The sequence below is a fragment of the Hemicordylus capensis genome, chromosome 2, assembly GCF_027244095.1.
Source record: "Hemicordylus capensis ecotype Gifberg chromosome 2, rHemCap1.1.pri, whole genome shotgun sequence".
Lineage (NCBI taxonomy): Eukaryota > Metazoa > Chordata > Lepidosauria > Squamata > Cordylidae > Hemicordylus > Hemicordylus capensis.
This window is the reverse complement of record NC_069658.1, coordinates 245507271-245533669: the sequence shown is the minus strand read 5'-3', so window position 1 is coordinate 245533669 and position 26399 is coordinate 245507271. Positions and strand designations below refer to the sequence as shown.

Below are 26399 nucleotides of genomic sequence, written 5' to 3'. Positions count from 1 at the left end.
GTTGTTTCATGTGCCAAGAAAATTGGAGGAGGACAGTCTGAGTTCCATAGGGGCAGAGTTGGCTTCATCTGGGGAGAAATAGCGTTTCTGGAGGGCCATGCAGGATGGTGATGGGGAGGCTTCTGGTTAAGACCTGCTTGCACCTAAACTCTTTAGTCTACTTAGTAATCAACATAGGGCATTTCCAGAAGAGGAGATATTCCTTTTGAAGATGGTAGCTGTTTGCTCTCCTTGTCCAGATTATGTAGTAGCTTTCTTGTGTGCTATGTATTAGCGATTGTAAATTGATCAATGGTACTAATTTAATTACAATGTAAATAGGACTTATTGCTTTCTCCATGCGTGGTGATGCAGGCCATTTGCAGGACCTCTGTGGTGAAAGTCACGTCTCTTGAGATTACTTTAAAAGTAGTTGGACTTTCATCACAGATTTCCCACAAATGGCCAGCAGGTGGAGCTGCATAATAGTGCATGGAGGAAGCAATAAGTCTGGTACATTTACAACTGCTAACAGTAGCATGAAAGAGAGCAACGTAATTTGGACAGAGACGGTAAATGCAAACAGCTTCCCTCTTGAAATGGAATTATCTCATTGTCTGGAAATGCCCATAGAGATCTTATCCGGGGCAGTGATTGACCTGACTGGATGTCCGTCTCACATTTTTCTGTATTTTGTGGGGAAGGGAAGAAAAGTTTCTCTCTCACACACAACACTAAAACCAGGGGTCATCTCATGAAACTGGTTGCCAGGAAATTTAGGAGCAACAAAAAGAAGTCCTTCTTCAGATCTATGGAATTCTCTGCCACAGGATGTGGTGATGGCCACCGACTTGGATGGCTTCAAAGGAGGCTTAGTCAAATTCATGACTGACAGGCCTATCAATGGCTACTAGTTGTGATGGCTAGATGCTAACCCAACTTCGTCTCCTGCTTATGGGCTCCCCAGAGGTATCCGGTGGGTCACTCTAAGGAACAGGATGCTGGACAACATAGCCCTTGGCCTGATCCAACAAGGCTGTTCTTACTTATACAGAGGGAGGTTGATTGTTATTGTGCTAGCATGGTGTAGTGCGTAGAGCGTTGGACTAGGACTGGGGAGACCCAGGTTCAAATCCCCTCCTGCCATGGAACTCTTTGGGTGACTCTAGGCTAGCCACTTATCTCTTGGCCTAACCTACCTCACAGGGTTGTTGTGAAGATAAACATAACTCTGGGCTTCTTGGAAGAAAAGCAGGATAGACATGTAAAAATAAATAACGGAGATGACTTTTAATAAAATATGAATAACAACAACAAAAACAGGTCAATATTTTCTTTCCCCACTTTTCATCCCAAAAGATTACATGCAGGTGAATAAGCATGAAGAGCAAACTAATATTTTGGAAAATCCTGATCTGGTGGAACCAGATGGGATGATGTTCCAAAGGAGAGGAACAGGAAAAAATTTCCAGGATTGGGATGAAGAAGACACTTGTGAGAATTGATGCAGGCCAAAGAAGGAGAAAGGCGATTGTTCAAGGAACAGGACGGGTGAATCTATTTCTGGTGTGACAGATCCGGATACCTTCAATGATTCCCACTACGACGAATACAATGAATAAAATTGATTGGATATTTATATACCGCTTTTCAACAAAAGTTCCTAAAGCGGTATATATACATATACATATACATGCTTCAGGGTTTCAGTAATTCTTGTTTCAGAGCAGAGGTGAACATTATGAGCACCAGAATTATTTACCCACTCAGATATTTGTTATCTGAGGGCAGGGTCTAGAACCAATGGGTCAAAATTACAAGGAACATAAGAATAGCCGTCCTGCTGGATCAAGCCCAAGGCCTATCTCAGGGGTAATCAACCTTGGCTCTTTAGTGACTGGTGAACTACAACTCCCATCATCCCCTGCCACAAAAATGGTGACTGAGAATGATAGGAGGTATAGCTCAACAAAGCTGGAGAGACAAAATTGCCTACCCTGACTTATCTAATACAGCATCCTGTTTCCCACAGTGGCCCACCAGACACCCGAAGAAGGCCTACAAGCAGGAGAGGAAGGCACGTCCCCTCGCCTGGGCGCTTTCCAGATTGTACACTACAATAGTGTCACTACGTGTCCGTTAAGTGTGCTTCTGAACTACCTGTGTTTTGATACTGCAGGCCCTGTGCTGTCAGCAAGGTGCTATTCACACTTCTGATGCCTTCTTTCTGATTTTATTGCCATATTACAGTCCTATAAGACCGCACGTGTGGTGCAAATAAATAGCTGTATTTTCCCATTGTAGAGTTTTGCACAACTAGAAAAGACTGCTCCCCCTGCTGGGTGCTTTCCAGATTACCCACTCAACCCCAGTAAAATGTTTTGGCGTTGGGCAGAGCACATTAAAACCGTTAAAAAAGGCTTTTGCGCAAATCCACCAGCAGGGGGAGCAGTCTTGCAAAAATCCCACAACAGGAAAATACAGCTAATTATTTGTGTTGCACATGCGATGTTATAGGACTGTAACGTGGCAATAAAATCCAAAAGAAGGCATCAGGAATGTGAACTGCATCTTGCTGACAGCACAGGGACTGCAATGTCAAAACACAGTTCGGAAGCACTCTTAATGGACACGTAGTTACACTGTTCTAGTGTCCAATCTGGAAAGTGCCCTGGTGGCTTTGTGCAACACCCTTTAATTACGTTTTCAATTAGATCCCGCCAAGCTGAAGCATTTACGGCTGTTGTAGCCTGTAATCTGGAAAACTCTCCTGCAACTGGGATTAAGAGGCATCCTGCCTCTGAACTTGGAAGTTGCCTGTATAAGTCCAACACAATACAAATTTCCAACAAAATATCTTTTTAAAAAACTAAATAAACACAACCCTTCTCATTTAAGAAAGTGCCTTCTCTGTCGTAAACCCTGCTGCTTATTAAGATCATCTGGAGAGGTCCAGTTAATTACGTTTTCAATTCGATCCCACCAAGCTGAAGCATTTTACGGCTGTTGTAGCCTGTAATCTGGAAAACTCTCCTGCAACTGGGATTAAGAGGCATCCTGCCTCTGAACTTGGAAGTTGCCTGTATAAGTCCAACACAATACAAATTTCCAACAAAATATCTTTTTAAAAAACCAAATAAACACAACCCTTCTCATTTAAGAAAGCGCCTTCTCTGTCGTGAACCCTGTTGCTTATTAAGATCATCTGGAGAGGTCCAGTTACAGTTGCCGGCAGCTTGTTTGGTGGCAACTTGGGACCGGACCTTCTTTGTGGCTGGCCCAGGATTTTGGAACTCGCTCCCTCCTGAAATAAGAGCATCTCCTTCTCTGTTTTTAGGAAGACCCTGAAGACATACCTATTTCCCCAGGCTTTTAAATGAAATTTAATTTTTCAAAATTTTAATTTGTTTGTATTTATTATGATTTTTTTCATCTTTTTTATTAATTTTAAATGTTTTATATTTTATATTATGTTTTAATTTTGTACACACCTAGAGATTGCTACATTAGGTGGCATATAAATTCAATAAACAAACAAATAAGTAATACAATTACAACAAAATATCATTCAGGAATACCAACCTCCTCCCTATCCGCATGGATAGAGGTTGGTTGGGTTGAATAATACATTGTAACTCGTAAACGAGAAAGGTGTCTCTCCCGTCTCCTCCTCACCTTCGTCTCTGCAGCATCTCATTGCTCCTTTCCCTCTCCATATTACTGCCGCCAAGAACCCCTGATTTCTTGAGTCTGGATGGAGCATCCACATGGACAGAGTAGTACCAGTGGCAGGAGCAGAATCCGACGCAGGAAATCACGCGTTTTTGGCAGCAATATGGAGAGGGAAAGAAGCACTAAGAAGCTGTAGAGATGAGGAGGAGGAGGAGGAGAGCCAAGAACCCTCCGCGCAATACTAAATTTGTGCAGGGCTGAACCCGCTCCCTGCCCAGCAAAGCGGCAGGCATCGATCTCCGCGTCGCCGTGCCTAAGCACCGCGGCCTGGCCGGAGGATGGTGGCACCTCGCCGCGCTCCACCCCGCTCCGCTCGGTGTCTCCTCCCCCGGAAACCGCCTGTTCTCACGCTCGCTTCCCAAAGCGGTGCGGGCGACTATTGTGTGTTGGGAGCGCGCAGGCCGATCCGAGGGAAGAAGAAGAAGAGCGGAGCTCTCTGGGTAAGTGAAAACTTGGCACTTGCGGGGGAAAAACATCCATGGCTTCGCCGCCGCCGGGGAGGAGAACTGCTGAGCGAGGCAGGATCGTCAGCTGAAATTGAGCATTGGGGAGAGAGGGTGGTTTTCTCCAAGGCGTGTGTCTCTAATCTGGTTTTTGGTTTGGTTGGTGGGGAGGGAAGAATTAACTATAGGAAAGTGAGAACTGGTGTGTGTATACGCCTAAATACATACATGAGTATATAGATTTAGTCGATCACCTAGCCACAGGGTGCAGATCCCCCACTAAACGTTTGAGGAGTTCCCCCCTCGTTTTACTGAACAGCCCACAACCCAATAATTCATCTCTCCCCATCTCAAAAGTGTATTCCCCCCCCCCACACAATTTGTGAGTAGGTGCTCCTCAAGGTTTCCCCCTGCCTGCCCCACTGTCAATCCAGCTCTTTCTCATTCTACAGCCCAGGGGTTCTCCTAACTTGAGGTCCTGCGAAGCTGTGATGTTAGTGGACTACAATTCCTATCATCCCTAACCACAATGGTTGGATATAATTGTGGTTGGGGATTATGGGAGTTGTAGCCCAGCAACATAGACTAATATAGCCGCTGGATGCTAGACGAGATTCTGTTCCCCATAAGTGTGGGATGGATTGCTTGTTATGGGGAGAAATCTTTGGACTGGGATAAGAAACAAACTCTGAAACATTGTTGTGTTTCATATATGTGTGAGTTTTTGTTTTTTTAAAATTAAATTTAAGCATGTGTGGTATAAATGTAATATTTGCACGTTTCTAATCTTTATAGGACTATTTATGTAAAGGATAAGAAAGGGTAAATGATTCTAGATGTATTTATAAAAGTTGTGATGTACTAGATAAAGATAAAGCTTTAAATAAATTAAAGAAGACTAGCTGAACTGGGCGCAGAGCATCTGCACCTCTAGTTCACCGCCGCCCCCATCACCGACTTCTTCTGCCTCCGTTCCCCCCACTGCCAGCCAGTCTCTGCCACTTCCCCCCCACCCCGTGCTTCCCCTGCCCGCTTGCCGGCCACTACTTCTCCCACCTGCCCACTGCCACTGCCGTTTACTTTCCGTCCTCCCTCCCTCCCTCCCTCCCTCCCTCCCTCTCCCCCCGCCACCCAGACGCTGCCGTTTGCTGTTTTGTTTCCCCGCCAGACAGCTGCCCGCTGCCACTGCCATTTTCTTCCCTCTGCCCGTCCCCATCTCTATCTGGCAGCTGCTCGAACTCTCGCGAGAGCTGCCACACATGGGATTAGCGATGGGCATGCCTAAGAGAGAGTGAGATAAAGAAGAAGATGGGTGTTGGAGGAACTGTGATGATTTGGTGACTGGTTGTGAAATGTGATGTTTTATAAATGTCTGTTGTTGGTGATATACTAAGCCTATTCAGATATTATGTTGTACATGTATATAGATGTCTGTACACATGTACCTGGGTTTGTGTGAATGACTGTACACGTGGACATTATAAGAATGAACCCGAGTACAAGCCCCCTCAAATGCAGGGTACAGATAAGTCATCACTGCCTTTGTATTCTTGCTTCTTCATGCAGAGCCTTGCTGAGAAACTACCTCTGCGGGGAATCGGATTGGGATGAAAATGGAGGAGCAGGACTCAACAGGCTCCATGGTAAAAGATGGATCTGGAAAAGCCCCTCATGTCCTCCAGGTTGGGAGTATCAGGGAATTCCAGCAAAGGAGACCAGGAGGGCCGATAAAACAGGAACAAGATGATGGTCAATTTCAGAGATGGGAAGCCCAGTGGCAGGACTTCCTGAAGACCGTGGAGTCCCCTTACCCAAGCTGGGGAACCCCACAGTTGCCAGAGGAGCCCACGCCGTGGGACGACACAAAAGCCTTCCTGGCCTCCTTTGAGCAAGTGGCCGAAGCCTGCCGGTGGCCCAAGGTGGAGTGGGCAACCCGACTCACGCCAGCGCTCCGTGGAGAGGCCGAGCAGGCCTTCTGCAGGCTGGATCCCAGAGACCAAGAGGATTATGGGAAAGTGAAGGCTGCCATCTTGCGGCAAGATGCCATGAGGAGGGAAAAGCAGCGTCAGCACTTCCGGCGCTTCTGCTACCAGGAGGTGGAGGGGCCACGAGGGGCTTACAGCCGGCTCTGGGAACTTTGCCATGGGTGGCTGAGAGTTGAGAAACACACCAAGGAGCAGATCTTGGAGCTGCTGGTCCTGGAGCAGCTCTTGACTATCCTGCCACGGGAAATGCAGAACTGGGTCAGGGAGCACGGCCCAGAAACTTGTGCCCAGGCGGTGGCCCTGGCTGAGGACTTCCTACTGAGGCAGCAGGAGTGTGAGAAGGAGGAAAAAGAGGTGAGGCTGTTCACTTTGACACTTGTGTGTGATCCAATGACCCCGGCTGAGATCTCTTTCTGAAGACGGGAGACGGGGGATTGGAGAGCTGAGGACGGTCTGAAAGAAGGATTGTAGTGTGTACACAGGCCTGCTTTCGCCTCTGGTGACCTGGCTTTTGTTGTATTCCACGTCTGTGTGGGCCAGGATTGCAAGTCAGGAAAAAATACAGGCATGTCAGTATTATTATTCTTTATCTACTGTTTTTCAACAAAAATAATTCAAAGCAGTTTACATAGGGAAAAGAGTAAGATGGTTCCAGTGTTCCCTCTAAGGCATGCACATGTGTACACACTCACACATTTTTTGATGTCCGCTCAGTATATTTTTGCTCCCGCTCAGGTTGAATCAGGAAGGCCCCACTCTGAATAGGAACATAGGAAACTGCTGTATACTGAGTCAGACCCTTGGTCCATCTAGCTTAGTATTGTCTACACAGACTGGCAGTGGCTTCTCCAAAGTTGCAGGCAGGAATCTCTCTCAACCCTATCTTGGAAAAAGTCTGGGGGGGAAATTGGACAGATTGGGAAGAAAAAGTAATGCTTAAAATCACCATGTGGAAAAAATGGAGCCTCGCCATGTACCAGAAAGCGGTTTACATCCGGACTTACCTGATACCCCTGGTGCATAACCTGGCGGTAGTCTATCCTCCCCCACTCGATCTCCTTCGGAGAGTTGAAAGCCAGATCTTCCGTCTAGTATGACACACAGCGTCCTTCCCTTTGGTCCGTGCGGTAGCATTTAAGGAGGTTGAGTGGGGAGGCCTAGCCCTACCTGCCCTGCAATGCTATTTTGTAACTGAATTCATGTCCTGCAATTTTGGAAACTGGATTTTCATGAATGTCCATGATATGTCCGACCTCCTGCAAAAAACCTGGGTCTCGCTTTTCGCTCTGCGTTGGCGCAAGTCAGCGTGGGGCATAGAATGGTGGGGGAAAGGATCTTTCAATGGTAATATCACACAAGTATTAAAAAGAGAACACCCGGACTACTTGAGAGATTTGTTATTCACACTTTAAAAATGGAAGGTTGAACCGGATCTATTTAAAGGATCCTCCTCAGTTAAGCAACTAAGGAAAACAATTTATGGAGAGATTCTAGAAGTGGGTTTCTTAAAACCTGATTTAGAACGTAAACGCTACAAACACCACACTTCACAGTACTAGTTGCAACCCGATCACCCTATCGCTCTCTTTAAAGAGAAAAAGTCCCTTTCTATTTATGGGAAACAAGGTGGCGCTTATACCATCAAGTACTACCACTTAAGGCGGCTAAGCCATGGCTCCCAGAGGACCAGCAAGAGTGCCCTAAAATCACCTGCAAACAGAAAGCTAGTGAGCTAGGTAAAACATTCAGGGAAACCCACTCACATTTCTTGAAAGAGTGTGTGGTAGCCAAAAGAGTGTGGCAGGGAGTAAGCAAGCTGTTAGAGTGGCCTGATTTGGAAAAACAGACTTGGGAAGAACTAACCTCGGGTTTGAGCGATAGAACCTCCTTTCGAGGTCCCAGAAAGAAACCTTCAAGGAAACGGGACGGAACGGGTGCCCCCATACTAGGCAATTGGAACGTTCCCCTTCTCGTAATCAGGTTAGTAAACCTGTATGTCATTTATGCAATGCTCGTGCATAGGAATAGGGAGGGAAGACGCGACCAAGAGGTTCACGCAGATGAGACAGTAAATCTCTTCTGGAAAAGTTTGTATGGTTATGTGCAAAGAGACAAGTGTATCTCTTCTAAACAGCAATGGGACAAATTGTGGAAATGGACGTTGGACGTACGCCCCCCCCCCCGATTACCTGATGTGCCTTGTAATCCCCCACCCCCCAAGTTACAGTACTACCTGCATATACTTCATAACCTTGTGGGTTTCCAAATCCTTGTGTGTAAATCTTTGTAGATATATGATGTACGAACAACCACTTTGTATATAATTGTGCTTTGGCAACGTACTGTATGCTTTGGTAGTTTGTTGGTTCAATTAAAAAAATCTTGTCCTATAAAATAAAATAAAATAAAATCTTGTCCTATCTTGGAGAAGCCAGAGAGCGAACTTGAAACCTAGATGCCCTTCCCAGAGCAGCTCCATCCCCTGAGGGGAATATCTTGCAGTGCTCACACATGAAGTCTCCCATTCATATGCAACCAGGGCAGACCCGGCTTAGCTATGGGGACAAGTCATGCTTGCTACCACAAGACCAGCTCTCCTCTCCATGCACATGGTGCACACACACTGCCTTGATACTGCCGCCCAGAACAAATCTAATTCCCCATACAGGTGAAAAAAAATTAGAACACTGGATCATTCCCTGTCCCAATGGGGCTCACAATTTAAAAAAAAGAGTGTTTCTGTTACAAGAAGAATATAATGATCTTTTTGCAGCAGCAGTGTGGCTTAGGATGATGGGAGTTGTAGTCCAGCAACATCTGGTGGGACCTAAGTTTGAGCACATCTGCAGTACTCCAATCTGGACTTTACCAAATTAACAATCTGTTTTGTTTAGTTATTCACTTAAAATTATATGTGTGAGTATGTGTGTGTGCGTTTCCCCCCACGGTCTTTGGTATTAGAATTAGGGATTCATCTTAAAAGTAGAGTCCTCTTCCTTTTGGGTAAATACAGGTATAGCCTGTATTTAACCTGTAGTTTTAAGGGGGTCATCATAAGTTCAGAGTTATCTTCTATTTGTCTAAATACAGTATTTATATAACACTTTCCAACAAAAAATTCTTAAAGCAGTTTATACAGAAAATGGAATAAGATGGTTCCCTGTCCCAAAAGGACTCAATCTAAAAATTATAATTTATTTTACAAGAAGAATGTAATAATCTTTATTAAATAAAAACAAAAGGATGACAAAGGCACCCCAATGTAATGCATGGCAGTAGGCCTGGGGTTCTCAAGCTCGGAACCCTAGATATTGCTGGACTACAACTCCCATCTTCCTGAGCCACAAAGGCCTTTGGCCATTATGGCTAGGGATGATGGGCATTGTAGTCTGGCAACATCTAGGGACCCAAGTTTGAGAACACCTGCAGTACTCCAACCTGGACTATACAAAATTAAAAACCTGCTTTTTAAAGTTATTCCTTTAAAATTGCATTTGTTTCATAATTTTTAGAAAAGGGATGAACTTGGAACTCCAGTTCATTTTCAGTTTGGTGCATCGAGCAACGTTTACATCTGTAGTCAGGACTAGATGCAGAAATAGCAAACATGAATTGTTCCCTTTGCTAAGCAGAGTCCTGATTTGCATTTGAATGGGAGACTACATGTGAGCACTGAAAGATCTTCCCCTTAGGGGATGGGACCGCTCTGGGAAGAGCACCTGCATGCTTGCAGGCAGAAGGTTCCAAATTCCCTCCTTGGCATCTCCAGATAAGGGCTGAGAGAGATTCCTGCCTGCAACCTTGGAGAAGCTGCTGCCAGTCTGTGTAGACAATCCTGAGTTAGATGGACCAATGGTCTGACTCAGTAGATGGAAACTTCCTATGTTCCAGGTTTCAGCTTTAAGGGGAGGCATGATCCCATCCAGAACTCGTTGAACACAAACTTACCAGCCAAGCTGTGCCCATCTTAAAAACGGGATTGTCTGTGATTCCACCCCACCCCATCCCAGGTACTAATGCCATTTGTGGAAGTCGCTGTGAGCTTCTCTGAGGCAGGCCAGGATCCTTCTGACCTCAAGCTGCGACCGCTGTGTCCAGAAACCAAGCAGGGAGGAAACGCTGGAGTATTGGGTAAGTGTGATCCCTTGTGCCTGAGATCTTAGAGGCCCTGAATTCTTTGCGCTACCATCCTTCTGCCCTCCAGCATGTCCTGAGATTGTTCTGCCTGCGCAATCTTTGCTTCTCTGATGGATTTCCCCTTGGAGTTGTGCAGGGTTGGAGCTAGAAAGGCAAGCAAGCAAGCAAGGAAAAAGCAGCAGGTATCAAAAGCTGCTCCGTCCCCGGGGCTTGACAGTTCCCAGGCACCGGCTTGCCTTGGCACCTGGAAATGTCAGTGTGGCACCTGAGCCAGGCGATGGACAGACGTGACCAGGAGGGGCAGTGAGGAGGAAGCCAAGCGGGGGCAGTTGCTGTCTCCAGTTCTTGGTCACGTCTCTCTGGCTGAGGCAGGTGATGGGTCAACGCAGCCAGGAGGAAGAGGAGGAGGAGGTGGAGGAGGAAGCAACCTGCCACCTGCCTGAGTCAGACGGAGGTGTCCAGGAGGAGGAGTGGGTCACAAGGCATTAAAAAAACCCACCATGGTGTATGTTTTTAAAACTGTTAACTAGATCTGTATTTTTATATTCCAGTTTAATAGATTTGTGGTGCGACTTTTATAGTCTTATATTGTTTTATGTGTTTGGTAAACTGCCTTGAGATGGTTTTAATGGAAGGCAGTATACAAATCTAACAACAAAATAAATAAATAAATAAATAAATAAATAAGGCGGGGTGTCTGCACCCCTATGGAAAGGGAGATGTTTCTGGGGTGAGCGACATAACCCCTGGCCTGTGCCATCGCTGGCCTTTAATTTGGCTTAATCCCTGGCCTAGGCCATCACCAGTGCCAGCCCCATAGCTTTTTGCTGCTTGAAGGGGAGCACTAAATGGTGCCCCCCCTGCCTTCTCGCTTTTCTCTTTTTCTATTAAAATAAGATACACACCCCAATCCCTTTTTTCCTTCCATATATCTTCCCCTTCCTTCCTCTGTAGGGCATCAGGGAGGGAGCTCTGAGTGGACTGCTATGCCACCCCGGCTTGCAATCTGCTATCTGAAGTGGTCTCACTGATGTGTTTAGAAAACCAAAGCAACTCCATGTTTGCCCAGAATACCTCATTCTAACTTAAAGTGACCCAGCCCAGCTCAGGGACATCACGGCCTCTCATGATCAACGTCATTATCTCTCTCCACTAAATTGTATCTAAGAAACTTGGTTCTCACAAGGTTCTCACTGTTCTTTGCTGACAGATAAGAAAACAGGATGTAACCAAATAAGGAGTAATCACCAGATGAACAATGAATCATTCGCATGCGTACTAGATACTTAGTCCACCATTTTATTGCCACGTATGCTGTGTCTAGGGTGTCAGCATCATTCAGATTGTTTGTATAAATGTAAGATGCACCTGTAACCAAACTGTAATCAGTTTAAGAGCGTAAGCCTACTGATTACCTATTGCTAAAACTGCAGTAGCAATAAAAAGCCTCTAAATGATTCCCACTGAGTCTGTTTGATTGGCTAAAAGGCGGACCCAGGGACGAACCGAATTCATGTAATGGTTGTTATCCCCCCCTTCATTCTGACAGATTTTGGACCAGTCGTTGCATGTGAGGGGGAAAAATACCAGCTTGAAAGCCCTGAGCGGGCAGACCCATCTCAGAGAAGAGCCAGAGACGGCTTTCTGCAGGGTTACGCACAGGAAGAAGCACCTGAAGATCAACATGGATCATCAAGGCCGCCAAGTGGTGGCCACTGCCCGAGAAGTACAACGGATAGATCCGTTTCTTCCGTGGAGACGGCCTTTAACGAAAGCCTGGAGTGGCGGAAACCAAATTCGCTTGGTGTGCTTGAAGGAGGCTTTGAGCCAAGCTCAGATTTTGTGAAACACGAGAGAGCTGATATTCAGGAGATGCCCTATCAGTGCGGTGAATGTGGGAAAAGCCTCAGCCGCAAGGACCACCTCAAGAGACACCAGCAAATCCACACCCGGAAAAAGAAGCCACATCAGTGCTCATACTGCGGGAAGTGCTTCCGGCAGAGGTCGGACCTTATTTTTCACGAGCGAATCCACACGGGGGAGAAGCCTCACAAGTGCTCCATCTGTGGGAAGAACTTTCGGAGCACCTGCCAGCTCATTGTGCATGAAAGAATCCACACCCGGGAAAAGCCGTACAAGTGCTCGGCCTGTGGCAAAAGCTTCAGCCAGAATGCCAACCTGACTGTGCATCTAAGGACACACACTGGCGAGAAGCCGTACAAGTGCTCCGTCTGCGGGAAAACCTTCATCCAGAAGTCGCACCTCATGAAGCACGAGAGAATTCACACCAGGAAGAAGACATGCAATTGCTTATTGTGGAAAGAGCTTCCGGCGGAAGGAGCTTCTTAACCATCATGGGAGGAGGTCGTAAAACTGCTCTGAGGAAAGAAGTTAATTCTTAAATTGTATGAATGTTCCATCTGTGAGACAAATTTGCCATGACTTTCTCCTGATCAGACATGAAACAACCTACCTAGAGGAGAAACCAAAGAAACGGAACCGGTTCAGTGTGTGTCCAGCTTTATGTAGAGAAAGGGCTTGGATATTTGGGGGCCTGGCCCCCTTACTTCTGTATCAGTTCCTTTAGTTACTGTTTTCAGGAGGCCCTGATTTGGCTAAATTTGGGGGCATCAGGGGAAAGAGTTTGTGGATTTCATTAAATCCCCTTAACTCCCCTCCCCCTCACTCGATAATTTGAGCACTAGTGTATACCCTACAAGGGATAAACTTTCCTGGGGGCAGGAAGGGAATTGTGTGATTCTTTATTGACTGCTACACCTTACAATGAGAAACCTATAAAAGTAGGTTAAATGCAGAGAAGGAAACCCGGTGCCCAAATTCTTCTGATGCCTGTTGAGTTATTCCAACAGGATTTTGAATCGGAATAATAATCTCAAGCAGCGGAAATATCCTCTTTTGTGAGTTCTGAATTCATAAAAAAGATTCCAACACTATATTTTGAGTTTTGGGCTGAATTCTGAAGAATGCCAAAGTTTGTGTTGGCCATGAAAGACTTTGCTGTAGGGACCCGATTCATTGGCAAGGTTCTGATGAACTTGTGTTTTAATAATAAACAACTTTATTTGTTAGCTGACCCAAAACACATTGTTCTCTGGGGGGCTCACAATAACATAACGGTAAAAAACCTTCAATAAAAATGCATAAAACAGGACAAATTATAATATAAAACAGAAAATACAAAATACAATACAAAGCATTTTAAAAACCGTTTTTAAACAATCAATTTTAAAAGGCCTGAGTGAACAGAAATATCTTCACTTGGTGTCTAAAAGAACAAAGTAACAATGCCAGGCAAGCTTCATTGGGGAGGCTATTCCGTAGACTTATGTTATGCTCAAAGCACATCCTGTGAATTTAGTTTATGTATGACAGTGTCCTATCCTAAGTTTGACTATGGTATATTTCATACTGTATACGTTTTAATATAGCTGGCATACTGGTTGCATTTCAATATACGTTGGTAACATCTCTGAGCTGCTCTCCATGTCTGTTACATGCATGTTTCCCAGAGCAATCTCCTTTTCCTCCCTACCATGGAATTAAGCAGTCTCCTTGTCATGACTCCTATCCAAGCCGGTGGAGAGGAGTTCATTGGGGTGAATCCTTGACCGTAGAAAGTCACAGTAGGCTGCCACCATCCACTTTATTTTAATGCCGGACATTAAAATAAAACTCTTCCCACATAAGATACCAGGAGAAGGTCAAAGTGGCAAAACCTTCCCTAGAAGGGTTGAGCAGTCCTAGGCCTCCAAAGGCGTGCGGCTAAGGCAGACCCCAAACGAAGAGTAGCACACTTCACCAACAAGGATTTATTATTAGATTAAAAGGGAAAGGCATGCAATAAGAACAAGGATTCATATGCAACCAGGACAGACCCTGCTTAGCTAAAGGGACGAGTCATGCGTGCCAGGGGCGTAGCTAGCCCGCCGGCGGCCCGTGTGCAGCCGCGGCGGGCACCCTGATAGCCCCGCCCCCGGCGTCTGACGTCAGACGCAGGGGATAGCCGCACCCCCGCGTCTGACACAGAGGCGTAACGAGGCTGGAGTGGGCCCAGAGACAAAATTTAAAAATGGGCCCCTCGCTGATACACACTCACTTCACATGTGACTTGCCTCTGGGCGGCCCCTCGAGGCGTGGGGGCCCCCAGGCAGCCGCCTCCCCTTGCCTAACGGTAGTTACGCCCCTGGTCTGACATCAGACGCGGGGGCGTGGTCTGGCTCCCAAACGGAGCCCTGAGGCTCCGTTCGGAATCGCTGCAGCAGTTTAACTGCTGAAGGGGCTGCGCGGCCCCTTCGGCAGTTAGACAAAGCCTGGTGCTGCGTTTGCAGCGCAGCCCAGGAGCGGCTCTTCCCTGGGAAGAGCCACTTCTGGGCTGCATTGCGAACGCAGCACCAGTCTTAGCTCCTGAAGGGGCCGCGCGGCCCCCACTCGGGAGCTAAACTACCGCCTCCCCGTCTGATGTCAGACGCGGGGGGCGTGTTGGGGCCGCTCTTGTGGCCCCTGATTGGCCACCGGCCCGGATTCTTTGAACCCGTTGGCCCAATGGTGGCTCCGCCCCTGATGCTTGCTACCAGAAGACCAGCTCTCCTCCCTGATAAATGTCCCCTGCCACTGCCATCAAAGCACGTCTTTGGGACTCCTCTGACCCTTGCAGACTATGCAAGAAGAACAGCTTTCCTCACACCTTGTAAACCTCACAAGAAGCACGAGGAGTGAAGAGGAGGCTGCTGGCAAGCCTCCCTCCTCCCTGCTCTTCCAAAGCTTGTGAGGGTTAGTTGCGAAAGGGGGCTGGCCTTAACCAGGGCCATGCCTCAGGCACTGCCACCCACACCCTGGGCGGCCCCAGACTGTTCTATTTAACATACTGTGTCTGTCACTGGACTATAACCTTAAACACACATACCAAGAAGTAAGCTCTGTTGACTGCAGCAGGACTTCCAAGTAAAACAATACTGTATTTACCTGAATCGAAGACTAGATTTTTTCCAAGTTCTCTGATGTTAGAGAGAGAGAGAGAGAGAGAGAGTGTGTGTGTGTGAGATAAGAGCATCCCTGCTGGATCAGGCCCAAGGCCTAACTAGTCCAGCATCCTGTTTCACTCAGTGGGCCACCAGATGCCTTTGAGAAGCCCACAGGCAAGAAGTATGTGCATGCCCTCTCTCCTGGCTCCCCAGAATCACTGTGAAAGGAGTCTGCAAGTGTACGGCTGCAGTTCTTGATACAGAGAATTATTATTATTATTTATTAATTTAAATACCACTTTTCAACCAAAAAAAAATCTCCAAGTGGTTTCCATAGTAAAAGAAAACAGAAGATGGTTCCCTGTTTCAAATGGCGCTTGTGTGTGTGATCTTGTCTACAACTACAATTCCCATCATCCCCAGCCACAATAGCTGCCCATATAGGGAGTTGTAGTCCCACACTTGTAGTTCCCAACATCTGGTTGAGAACTCCTGATAATCTGATTAAGGCTGCATCATTGCACTCCTCCTGCCCTCTCTCAAGTCTGTTACACACTGCCTATTTTGGGGCTTTCCCGTGATGCCCAGCTTTCTGGACTAAGGCCACAAATGGAGGGTTTTTTCATATATTGCTTATCACCTCTTAAGGTTGCCAACCCTCCAGGATTGGCTTGGAGTCACCAGGAATCTCTGTCAATATCCCAGTAGTAGCTATTAAAAGGGATCCTGGAGATTTAATGACTTGATAATTGTGAAAAATATTGGAAAGAATACTTCTCCACGCTTAAGTCAGGGTTGGCAGCCCTACCTGGGCTACCTCACACTATTTTTTATATCTGCGATTCCTAACCAAAGGACGCACTTTTGTGCAATGGGAAGGCCTAAAGTGTCCTTTGAACATTTCAGCGGCCATATAGGAAGCATTGCAGTGCAGGCAAACTTGAAAAGAGGAAGCAGGGTTGGTGGGCTCCCTCTGGGTGGGGTCTCCAGCCCTGCGGAACTGTGGACCAGGCTTGCTCAACTTAGGCTCCTCGGCTGTTTTTGAACTACAACTCCCATAATCCCCAGCCACAGTGGCCAATAGCCAAGAATTGTGGGAGTTATTATTATTATTTTTATATTTATATCCCACTCTTCCTCCAAGGAGCCCAGAGAGGTGTATTACATACTTGAGTTTCTCCTCACAACCACCCTGTGAAGTAGGTTAGGCTGAGAGAGAAGTGACTGGCCCGGAGTCACCCAGCTAGCATCATGGCTGAATGGAGATTTGAACTCAGGTGTGCAGGAGGGCCCAAGTTGAGCAGCCCTTCCAGTGCGGACACATTTATATGCTATTGAGGGGGTTGTCAGCCCTCCAGGACTGGCCTGGAGCCTACAGGATTGACATTAATTAAATTAATCAATTAAACCGCCCTGAGCCATTTTTGGAAAGGTGGTATAGAAATTGGAAATGGAAGGGTGGTATAGAAATCAAACAAACAAACAAACAAACAAACAAATAAACAAAAAATATATTCTGTGACGATATCTATAACAATAACAACAGTATTGATAATAAAAGTCAGCCATCCCAGGTCCTTGGGAAGGACTTGATGTCTGGATAAAACAAACCAGTCAATAACACCTGTCTGACTGTGTAAACAAGAAATAATAATAATTAATAATATAATAAAAAATAAATAAATCTCCAGGTGATTCTTGAAAGCATTCCTGGAGATTTTTGGTTTTGTGGAAAATCTTGGGATTGAAATAATTAAAAATCCCCAAGAATAGCTCCAGTCAAAGCTGGCAACCCTAATGGTATGTTTAGATGGGTTTCTATCTATCTATCTATCTATCTATCTATCTATCTATCTATCTATCTATCTGTCTATCTATCTATCTATCATGAATGCTTTAGATCTTGGAGACCTGAGGCAGCCAAGAGGAGTACAGTGATGCCTCCCCATTGGCTGCTGCCTGCTTGTGATGTCACAAAGGGACATGGGCAGAGTGAAGCACAAACAGTTGAGCAAGAGGTGAAGCTAGCAACTGCCAGTGTGGCCACGGAGGCATGGAGGCGAGAAGAGTCCCAGGAGGAGGCGAAACAGGACCAGCAGGACATACAGGAGGGTCACTGGTCTAGTACTTGATTTAAACTATTGCAAGATTTCAAGGTGAGGACAGGTTCCTGACGCCCCAAGAACTTGTACATCATGAGAATGTGGTGGGGGGTAGACTGGTGGGGCTGAGACAGAATTGCCCCAGAGCCCTTCAGTAAATCCAATCCAGACATTACACCGCATGTGGGTTCATGTTTTTCATGAGGGTATTGTAATGACAATATTTAAAGAGAAAATCTTGAGAGAGAAATATTTAATAATAAAATATTAGCTTACTTATATAACATCTTCTACAGCATATCTAGGCACTATAACCTAGACCAGGGGTTCCCAACTATTTTTTAACAAGTGTACCCCATCCTTAGAAGCTACTCTTGTGTGTATGGTTTGTTTTTGTTTTAATCCTGTGAGCCCTGTGGTTTTCTTTGGTAGAATACAGGAGGGGTTGACCATTGCCTCCTCCCGCGCAGTTTGAGATGATGCCTTTCAGCATCTTCTTATATCGCTGTTGCCTGATATAGTACCAGCGGGGATTCGAACTGACAACCTTCTGCTTGTAAGTCAAGCATTTCCCCGCTGTGCCACTTAAGGTGGCTACACTTGTTAAAAACAGTAAGGAACCCCTGGTCTAAGTTATAGTGCCTAGATATGCTGTAATAGATGCTATATAAGTAAGCTAATATTTTGATCGATATTTTTCTCTCAAAATTTTCTCCCATGCAGTATGGTGCATATCCTGGTTTAATCCTCTTCTTATTTGCTCTGGGTTATTTTCAAAACAGGACCACAAGCTACCAACAAGCAGAAGCTGTTATAGAACACTAGTATTTTCAAGCCCATTAAAATAACGGGCGCTAGTTGGGTTACGTTTTTCCCCTCTACTCCACCTGGCTGGGGCCACCGCCTCCTCTGGCCCCACACTCTTGCCTCTCTTCCCCTCCCTCCCACCCCAATCTCTTGCCCTCCCTCCCCTCCCTCTCACCCTCCTGTCCCAGTCCCTCTTGCCCCTTTCCCCTGCCCCACTCCCAATTGCCCCTCCCCTGCCCCACTCCGTCTTGCTCTTCCCCCTCCCCCGCTCCCTCTTGCCCCTCCCTCTGACCCACTCCCTGTTGCCCTTCCCCCGCCCCACTCCCTCTTGCCCCTCCCCTCCCCCAATCCCTCTTGCCCCTCCCCCTGGCCCCCTCCCTCTTACCCCTCCCCCTTACTCCTTCTTGCCCTCCCCCTCCCCGCTCCTTCTTGCCCCTCCCCCTGACCCACTCCCTCTTGCCCTTCCCCCCCTCCCCCACTCCCTTTTGTTCATCTCCCTTCCCCCTGCCCCACTCCCTCTTGCCCCTCCCCCTGGCCCCCTCCCTCTTGCCCCTCCCCTTTACTCCTTCTTGCCCTCCCCCTCCCTCTTGCCCCTCCCCCTGGCCCCCTCCCTCTTGCCCCTCCCCTCCCCCACTCCCTCTTTCCCCTCCCCCTCCCCCACTCCCTCTTGCCCCCCTGGCTCCCTCCCTCTTGCCCCTCCCCCTTACTCCCTCTTGCCCTTCCCCCTCCCCCTGCCCCACTCCCTCTTGCCCCTCCCCCTTCCCCACTCCCTCTTGCCCTTCCCCTCCCCCTGCCCCACTCCCTCTTGCCCTCCCCCCTGCCCCACTCCCTCTTGCCCCTCCCCCTCCCCTACTCCCTCTTGCCCTTCCCCCTGCCCCACTCCCTCTTGCCCCTCCCCCTCCCCTACTCCCTCTTGCCCCTCCCCCTGGCCACCTCTTGCCCCTCCCCCTTACTCCCTCTTGCCCTCCCCTCCCTCTTGCCCCTCCCCTGACCCCCTCCCTCTTGCCCTTCCCCCTCCCCTCCCCCACTCCCTCTTGCCCCCCTGCCCCCCTCCCTCTTGCCCCTCCCCCTTACTCCCTCTTGCCCTTCCCCCTCCCCCTTACTCCCTCTTGCCCCTCCCCCTGACCCACTCCCTCTTGCCCTTCCCCCTCCCCCACTCCCTTGCCCTTCCCCCTGCCCCACTCCCTCTTGCCCCTCCCCTCCCCCTCCCCTACTCCCTCTTGCCCCCCTAGCCACCTCCCTCTTGCCCCTCCCCCTTACTCCCTCCTGCCCTGCCCTCCCTCTTGCCCCTCCCCCTGCCCCACTCCTTCTTGCCCCTCCCCCTGGCCCCCTCCCTCTTCCCCTTACTCCCTCTTGCCCTTCCCCCTCCCCCTGCCCCACTCCCTCTTGCCCCTCCCCCTGGCCCCCTCCCTCTTGCCCTCCCCCTCCCTCTTGCCCCTCCCCCTGGCCCACTCCCTCTTTCCCTTCCCCCTGCCCCACTCCCTCTTGCCCCTCCCCCTGGCCCCCTCCCTCTTGCCCCTCCCCTTTACTCCTTCTTGCCCTCCCCCTCCCTCTTGCCCCTCCCCCTGGCCCCCTCCCTCTTGCCCCTCCCCTCCCCCACTCCCTCTTTCCCCTCCCCCTCCCCCACTCCCTCTTGCCCCCCTGGCTCCCTCCCTCTTGCCCCTCCCCCTTACTCCCTCTTGCCCTTCCCCCTCCCCCTGCCCCACTCCCTCTTGCCCCTCCCCCTTCCCCACTCCCTCTTGCCCTCCCCCTCCCCCTGCCCCACTCCCTCTTGCCCTCCCCCCTGCCCCACTCCCTCTTGCCCCTCCCCCTCCCCTACTCCCTCTTGCCCTTCCCCCTGCCCCACTCCCTCTTGCCCCTCCCCCTCCCCTACTCCCTCTTGCCCCTCCCCCTGGCCACCTCTTGCCCCTCCCCCTTACTCCCTCTTGCCCTCCCCTCCCTCTTGCCCCTCCCCTGACCCCCTCCCTCTTGCCCTTCCCCCTCCCCTCCCCCACTCCCTCTTGCCCCCCTGCCCCCCTCCCTCTTGCCCCTCCCCCTTACTCCCTCTTGCCCTTCCCCCTCCCCCTTACTCCCTCTTGCCCCTCCCCCTGACCCACTCCCTCTTGCCCTTCCCCCTCCCCCACTCCCTTGCCCTTCCCCCTGCCCCACTCCCTCTTGCCCCTCCCCTCCCCCTCCCCTACTCCCTCTTGCCCCCCTAGCCACCTCCCTCTTGCCCCTCCCCCTTACTCCCTCCTGCCCTGCCCTCCCTCTTGCCCCTCCCCCTGCCCCACTCCTTCTTGCCCCTCCCCCTGGCCCCCTCCCTCTTCCCCTTACTCCCTCTTGCCCTTCCCCCTCCCCCTGCCCCACTCCCTCTTGCCCCTCCCCCTGGCCCCCTCCCTCTTGCCCTCCCCCTCCCTCTTGCCCCTCCCCCTGGCCCGCTCCCTCTTTCCCTTCCCCCTGCCCCACTCCCTCTTGCCCCTCCCCCTCCCTCTTGCCCCTCCCCATCCCTCCCCCTGGCCCACGCCCTCTCCCCTCTTGCCCCTCCCCCTGCCCCCTCCCTCTTGCCCTCCCCCCTCCCCCCTGCCCCTCTCCTTCTTGCCCTTCCCCCAGAGAGAGAGACTTCTTTACTCTTAGGCGTTGGTATCCTCTCTTCCTTTCCAGTTCTGTCCTGCTTGTCCTAGGCCTCTTACCAGGCAAAGATGACAAAAGATGTACGGCTTAAGAAGAGGTCTGCAAAGAAGGAAGCCTCCGTCAGGCCCGCTCCAGACTCCTTTGGGGCCTCACCATCTTTAGCTGCTACAGGGAGCGCTCTGGGAGCTGCTAGCCGCCCCCCCCCCCACTCCCTGCGTCCTCTTCCTTTGCGGACTCAGCCTGAAATTAGCTTGAAAGGATGGGCATTTCTGCCGATCTGAGTCTCAAATCAGGGCATGGCAGTGGGATCAGACCTCCGCTCTTTCCTGCTCATTGACTTCTGTCCTCAACAGCTGCCCACCAAAGAGATTTCCAACCACCTCTCAGCTGTGGGGGGAAAACTTTGAACACCCACATGCAAAGCACAGCTGGGTGTCCCCTGACCATTGCTGTGGGCATTGGCTTCCCCTCTCGAGCCCCAGGAGTGGAGGGTGTTTGATGGGGACTGCAGGCTGGTTACAGACCAGGCCTGATCTATACACTAAATATGCTCATTAGCTAGTATATAAAATAGGTCTGGGCCAAGTTCTTTTATATTGGTGACCGTGTATGATCTGGGCACAAGCAAGAAAGGAGATCAAACCACTCAAAGATTCAATGGGCTTTATTGAGTATAATAACATAATCTAGCAAGCAAAAAGCAGAGCACTCTATTAATATTAGCAACAGTATTTAAACAGAACAGCCTAACCAGTACCAATATATTCCACAGTGTGCCTAACTGACATATGTGCGTGCAATTAAATCTTCCTAGAGCCTAGTACAGTTTAGATACAGGCGGAAAAGGGGGGAGGGAGGAAGGAAGGCTCAGGGCTGGTATGGTTTTGGGGGTTCAGAAATTAGTAAGGGGGAGAGATGAAGGGTGTAGGAGAAGGGGAAGGGATGAGGGAATTCCAAGTTTGTATGAGCCGCATATTTACCCAGGCTTGAGAATGGTGGATCTTTCAGCTGAAGAGGAGAGACTGTAGCTGGGAGCAGCAACAGAGCGATGGTCTGGCTTCTGGTGGTCAAGCAGACAGTTTGCTCAGAGCGAGGCAGAGAGTGAAGGTGCCATGGCTGGGGAAAAGTCTTGACTTCTCACTGCGCAGTAGAAGTCACAGACAGTTCCTGTTCATGAGCAGAGTTCCTGAGCAAATCTTGCTGTAGGCACAAGATAGCTAGCGTGTGAGCAGAATGCCCGTAGGCACAGAACTGCTAAACTGCCATGTCCAGAGACTCCTTCTTATAGTGGTTCCATCCTTTGATGTCCCTTTTTAGTCTTCTGGATCACAAAAGGCATTTATTCCTGCTATCCTTGGAATATTGTCTTTTAATTACCAAAATTAGCTCAGGATATTTGATCAGTCCAGAGAGATCTCACTCTCATCTCCTGTTAGCTGTTATCTTGAGGAGGGGACAAAGTCCGAAAGCAAATCTGCATCCCAGATGTGCTAGCCTGGTCCCAGAAGGTGTTAAAAGTTAGCAATTAGTGAGAGGGAGTTAGTTCTATTTGTGTGAGACATTATTTCTTGTATACCTCTATCTAGTGTGTATTTGCAACAAAAGAATATTCAAAGTATCATCAAAAGGGTAAGCATGAGTGAGGCAAGATAATCAACACATTTGACTTAAGGCAGAAGCATCCGGTTACTGGACACAGGTTAATTTCAGCAGTGTGAGACTGGTAATTAAGCCTGACCCATTGTGCCTCAGTGAGTATCCACAAACACTGATACCCAATGCTAGATTACCCCTGCCTCTACAAATCATTTACCAGGCAGTACCCAGGCAGATCTAATTGAACTCTTAATAAAATGAAATCAGACACAGGCCTATATATGCATTAATATTTGGGGTGCTCATAACACCCTCTCTGTCTCCCTTGTCCTCCAGAAGAGGGGTTCGAGGATCCTAACCCCTGCCCCACTCCCTCTTGCCCCTCCCCCCTGCCCTCCCCCCCGTAATTTTAAATTTTATTCTTACCGGCCGCTGCTCCTCCTCCGGTTAATGTTGGTAGTGGCGGCGAAGCAGCAGCAGGAGGTGGCGGCTGGGTCCGATGTTGGCCGCGGCGGGCCCGCCACGCCATGCAGCCTGCCGTGGCCGTTGCCGCCGCTTGTCTGTCTTTGCGGCCGGCTGCCGGACAGCCACCGCTCCCCCCATTCCCACCTTCTGCCCCTGGTATCGGGGCCCACTGCGGGCTGCCCGGCCGGCCCCGCAACCCCCAACTGTTGCCCCGCCGCGGCCATGGGCCCCACTCTCTGCCTCCATGTCCCCGCTTCTCCATGTCCCCTCCACTGCCTCCATATTCCCGCTTCTCTGTCTTGGTTCAGCGGCAGGGCCGTTCCCGCCGCTGCCGCCTCTGCTCTCCCCGGTCCCCGCTTCTCCTTCCCCCTTTATGGGAGCCAACATGGCCGCCTGTGTCCCTGCGGCCGTATCTTTCTCGGCTGTTCTGAGCATGCGCGGAGCGCATGCTCAGAACAGCCGAGAAAGACACGGGCCGGAAAAGGACACGTGCGCACACTCAAGCCTTTTATTATAAAGGATACACTTAAGAACTCCCCAATACCTTCTTGTGAGTAAATTAGTTACTACAAAACTATTAAAGCTCCACAAAGAAGAAAAGAGAGAAGATATGCTCTAGTAAAACTGATCTGTTTTTGTTTTTTATTTCTGCCTTTTGGCTTATCGTGGTGGCTGTTGTGGTGGGGTTGAAGATACTAGATCCTTAATATACTGGCTCTAATCTGGTATGTGTTTTTGTTTGATATGTGTATGTGTGCCTTTGCCTTATTATTACAAATATTTCCATCCTGCTTTTTAACAAAAAGTACTCAAAATGGCTTGCATTACAAAATGTTTAAGAAAATGTCCCCCAAATAGCTCAAATGTTCTGTGTGTGTAGGAGGTGGGAGAGTGAAATAGTTTGTTTGCTAGTTCTAAACTGGTGTGATGGGTATTTTTCTCAATATATTATAATATATATATTCATTCAATCTGTATACCGCCCTTTCTAAGGTGGCTCAGGGCAGTTTACATTGAAATAAAAACGCATAATGAAACAAAAAATAAAATAAAAATTAAACCAAATTAAAACTCATTAAAATTAAAACCAGCCATTAAAAGCCGGGCTAAAAAGATGGATCTTTAAGGCCTCCAAGGAAGATAAACTTCTTGTGTCCACGGGGAACCTAGGGGTGACAACTGAAAAGGTCGGATCCCAGGTCACCACTGGATGAACTGGTGGCACTTGGACCCCTCCTGATGATGAGCAGTGGGGATCTTGTAGAGAAAGGAGCTCTCTCAGGTAACCTCCAGACCTAAGCCATTCAGGGCTTTAGAGGCAATAGCCAGCACTTTGTAATTTGCCTGGAAACATATTGGCAGCCACTGCAACAGGCATAATATGGTCTCTCCGGGTTACCCCAGAGACCAATCTGGCTGCCGCAATTTGTACTAACTGAAGTTTCTGAACTATGTACAAAGGCAGCCCTACATAGAGCACATTGCAGTAGTCCAACCTGGAGATTATCAGCAGGTGGACCACTGTTTTCAGGTCATTCTCCTCAAGGAACTGGCAGAGTTGTCGAATCAATAGCAGCTGGTAAAAAGCACTCTTGGTCACAGCCTCAACCTGAGGCATTAAGGTGAATCCCAGCTCCAAGAGTACTCTCCAGCTATGAACCTGTTCATTCTGGGGCAATGTAACCTTGTCCAGAACAGGTAGTTCTATCCTGCCTTGCAGATTACAACCCCTGACAATGAGCACCTCCATCTTGCTTGGATTCAGCCTCAGTTTATTATCCCTCATCCAGCCCATTACTGCCTGTAGACAGGCATTTAAGGGGCCAATGCCATTTCCTGATGTTGATGACAAGGCGAAATAGATTTGGGTGTCATCAGCATATTGATAATACCCAGGACCAAATCCCCTGATGACCTCACCCAACAGTTTCATCATATAGATGTTAAAAAGCATTGGTGACAGAATGAAGCCCTGAGGGACTCCACATTAGCGATGTGCAGAAACCGGTTCAGAGGTCCTGTTACGGAGCTCCGAACCGGTTCGAAGGACTGGCAGTTCAGCCAGTTTGACAGTTGTTCAGTTCAGCCAGTTCGACACCATTATGGAGCAGGAAGGGTGCTCTCCCCCACCACCCCGCTGTTTCCCCTGCCGGCGCTGTGTTTAGAAATGGTCCTGCGGGGCGGCAATATACCTCCTTGCCAACTCAGTGCACGTCAGACCGGAAGTGCACGCGCATGCACACCGGGCACTTACAGTCCGATGCGCACCAGTGCGGCAAGGAGGTACTCTTACTACTACCCTGAGGGACGTTTTTAAACACAACGCTGGTGTGGGAAACGTGGGGTGTGTGTGTAAGAGCACACTCCCTGCTCCTTAAATGTAAACCCACCCCCCTGTCAAACTGGCACGTCCCTACTCCACATACCACTTCCAACTTAAAGAGTCTTCAAATAAATGTAATTAGCAAAAGATATGAGGAAAATGATTTCTTTTCCCCCAAATAGCTCTCCTAAAACTTAGTGGCTGTTTTCTTTTGCTCTTCCCTTGTAATGTTCATACATATTGATAATTTACATTTTATTTTTTTTTAGCTTGTAGCGTTAAAAATTAGTCCAAATTTTTGAAAGTGGCTTCACTCTTCTTTGAAACTGGAAAACTGAGAATCAAGCATCCTCACACCCCATCCATAATTTTGTGGCCTCTTTTTATGCTTCAGTTTCAAAATAGGACTTCGTAAATCAGATCAATGGGGGACATGTTTTAAGGAACTTGTTTTTCCTGTCTTTTTCTCTTGCCCTTGAAATGTTTGTTTATCCTTAATTCCTAAGAAACTTGGATAACTCCACAGATGCCACTCTGCTGTTTCAAATGGTGGTTATATATCTAAAGTGATCACAAGTTGATGGCTTTTCCTTCTATTTGACATTCACTATATGGCATTAAAGAATTGTGTGTGATATCTGTGATTTTGGCTTCAAAATGCAAAAAAGGTTCTTTGAAGGGATCGAAGTGGGCTGCTGACTGCTGTGATAGTTTTGTTATTCTTTAAACCTATTTGAATTTGCTTCTGAACTGATATGCTTAGGATTAGAGTGCATGTAGCTAGAAGTCAACACAAATATACCTGCATTAAAGTAAAGTTGTGCCATTGAGTCGGTGTCGGCTCCTGTTGACCACAGAGCCATGTGGTTTTCTTTGGTAGAAATCAGGAGGAACTTATATCCTGCTCTTCCTCCAAGGAGCTCAGAGTGATGTACATGGATCTTTCTTCCCAGTTTTATCTTTACAACAATCCTGGGAGGCAGGTTAGGAGGGAAAAGAGAATAAGGCCTAAGGTCACACAGTGAGCTTCATGGCTGAGTGGGAAGGACTTGAACCCAGGTCTCCCCAATCCTAGTCTTAACACTAACCACCACACCACAACCACACTGGCTCTCAATTGTGTGGGGTATAGGTTACAGGAGAACACTTATCCAGAAGAAAATGAAGATTTAAATCCTCATTTTAGCTGTGAAGCAAACTAGTGGGGAAGTGATTATAGAATTCCTTTAGAGCAGGCT

The 26399-nt window shown here is 48.5% G+C and overlaps 1 protein-coding gene across 1 annotated transcript in view; it reads left to right on the top strand.

Annotated features, from left to right (window-relative positions):
* Window positions 1–26399, top strand: part of LOC128343920 (uncharacterized) — a 77021-nt gene that overhangs the window by 14189 nt on the left and 36433 nt on the right. The window contains exons 6-9 of the mRNA XM_053293351.1: window positions 3930–4151; window positions 5733–6493; window positions 10150–10270; window positions 11826–12607. Of these exons, the coding sequence (XP_053149326.1) occupies window positions 3930–4151; window positions 5733–6493; window positions 10150–10270; window positions 11826–12607 (1886 nt within the window). The remainder of the gene's footprint in view (window positions 1–3929; window positions 4152–5732; window positions 6494–10149; window positions 10271–11825; window positions 12608–26399) is intronic.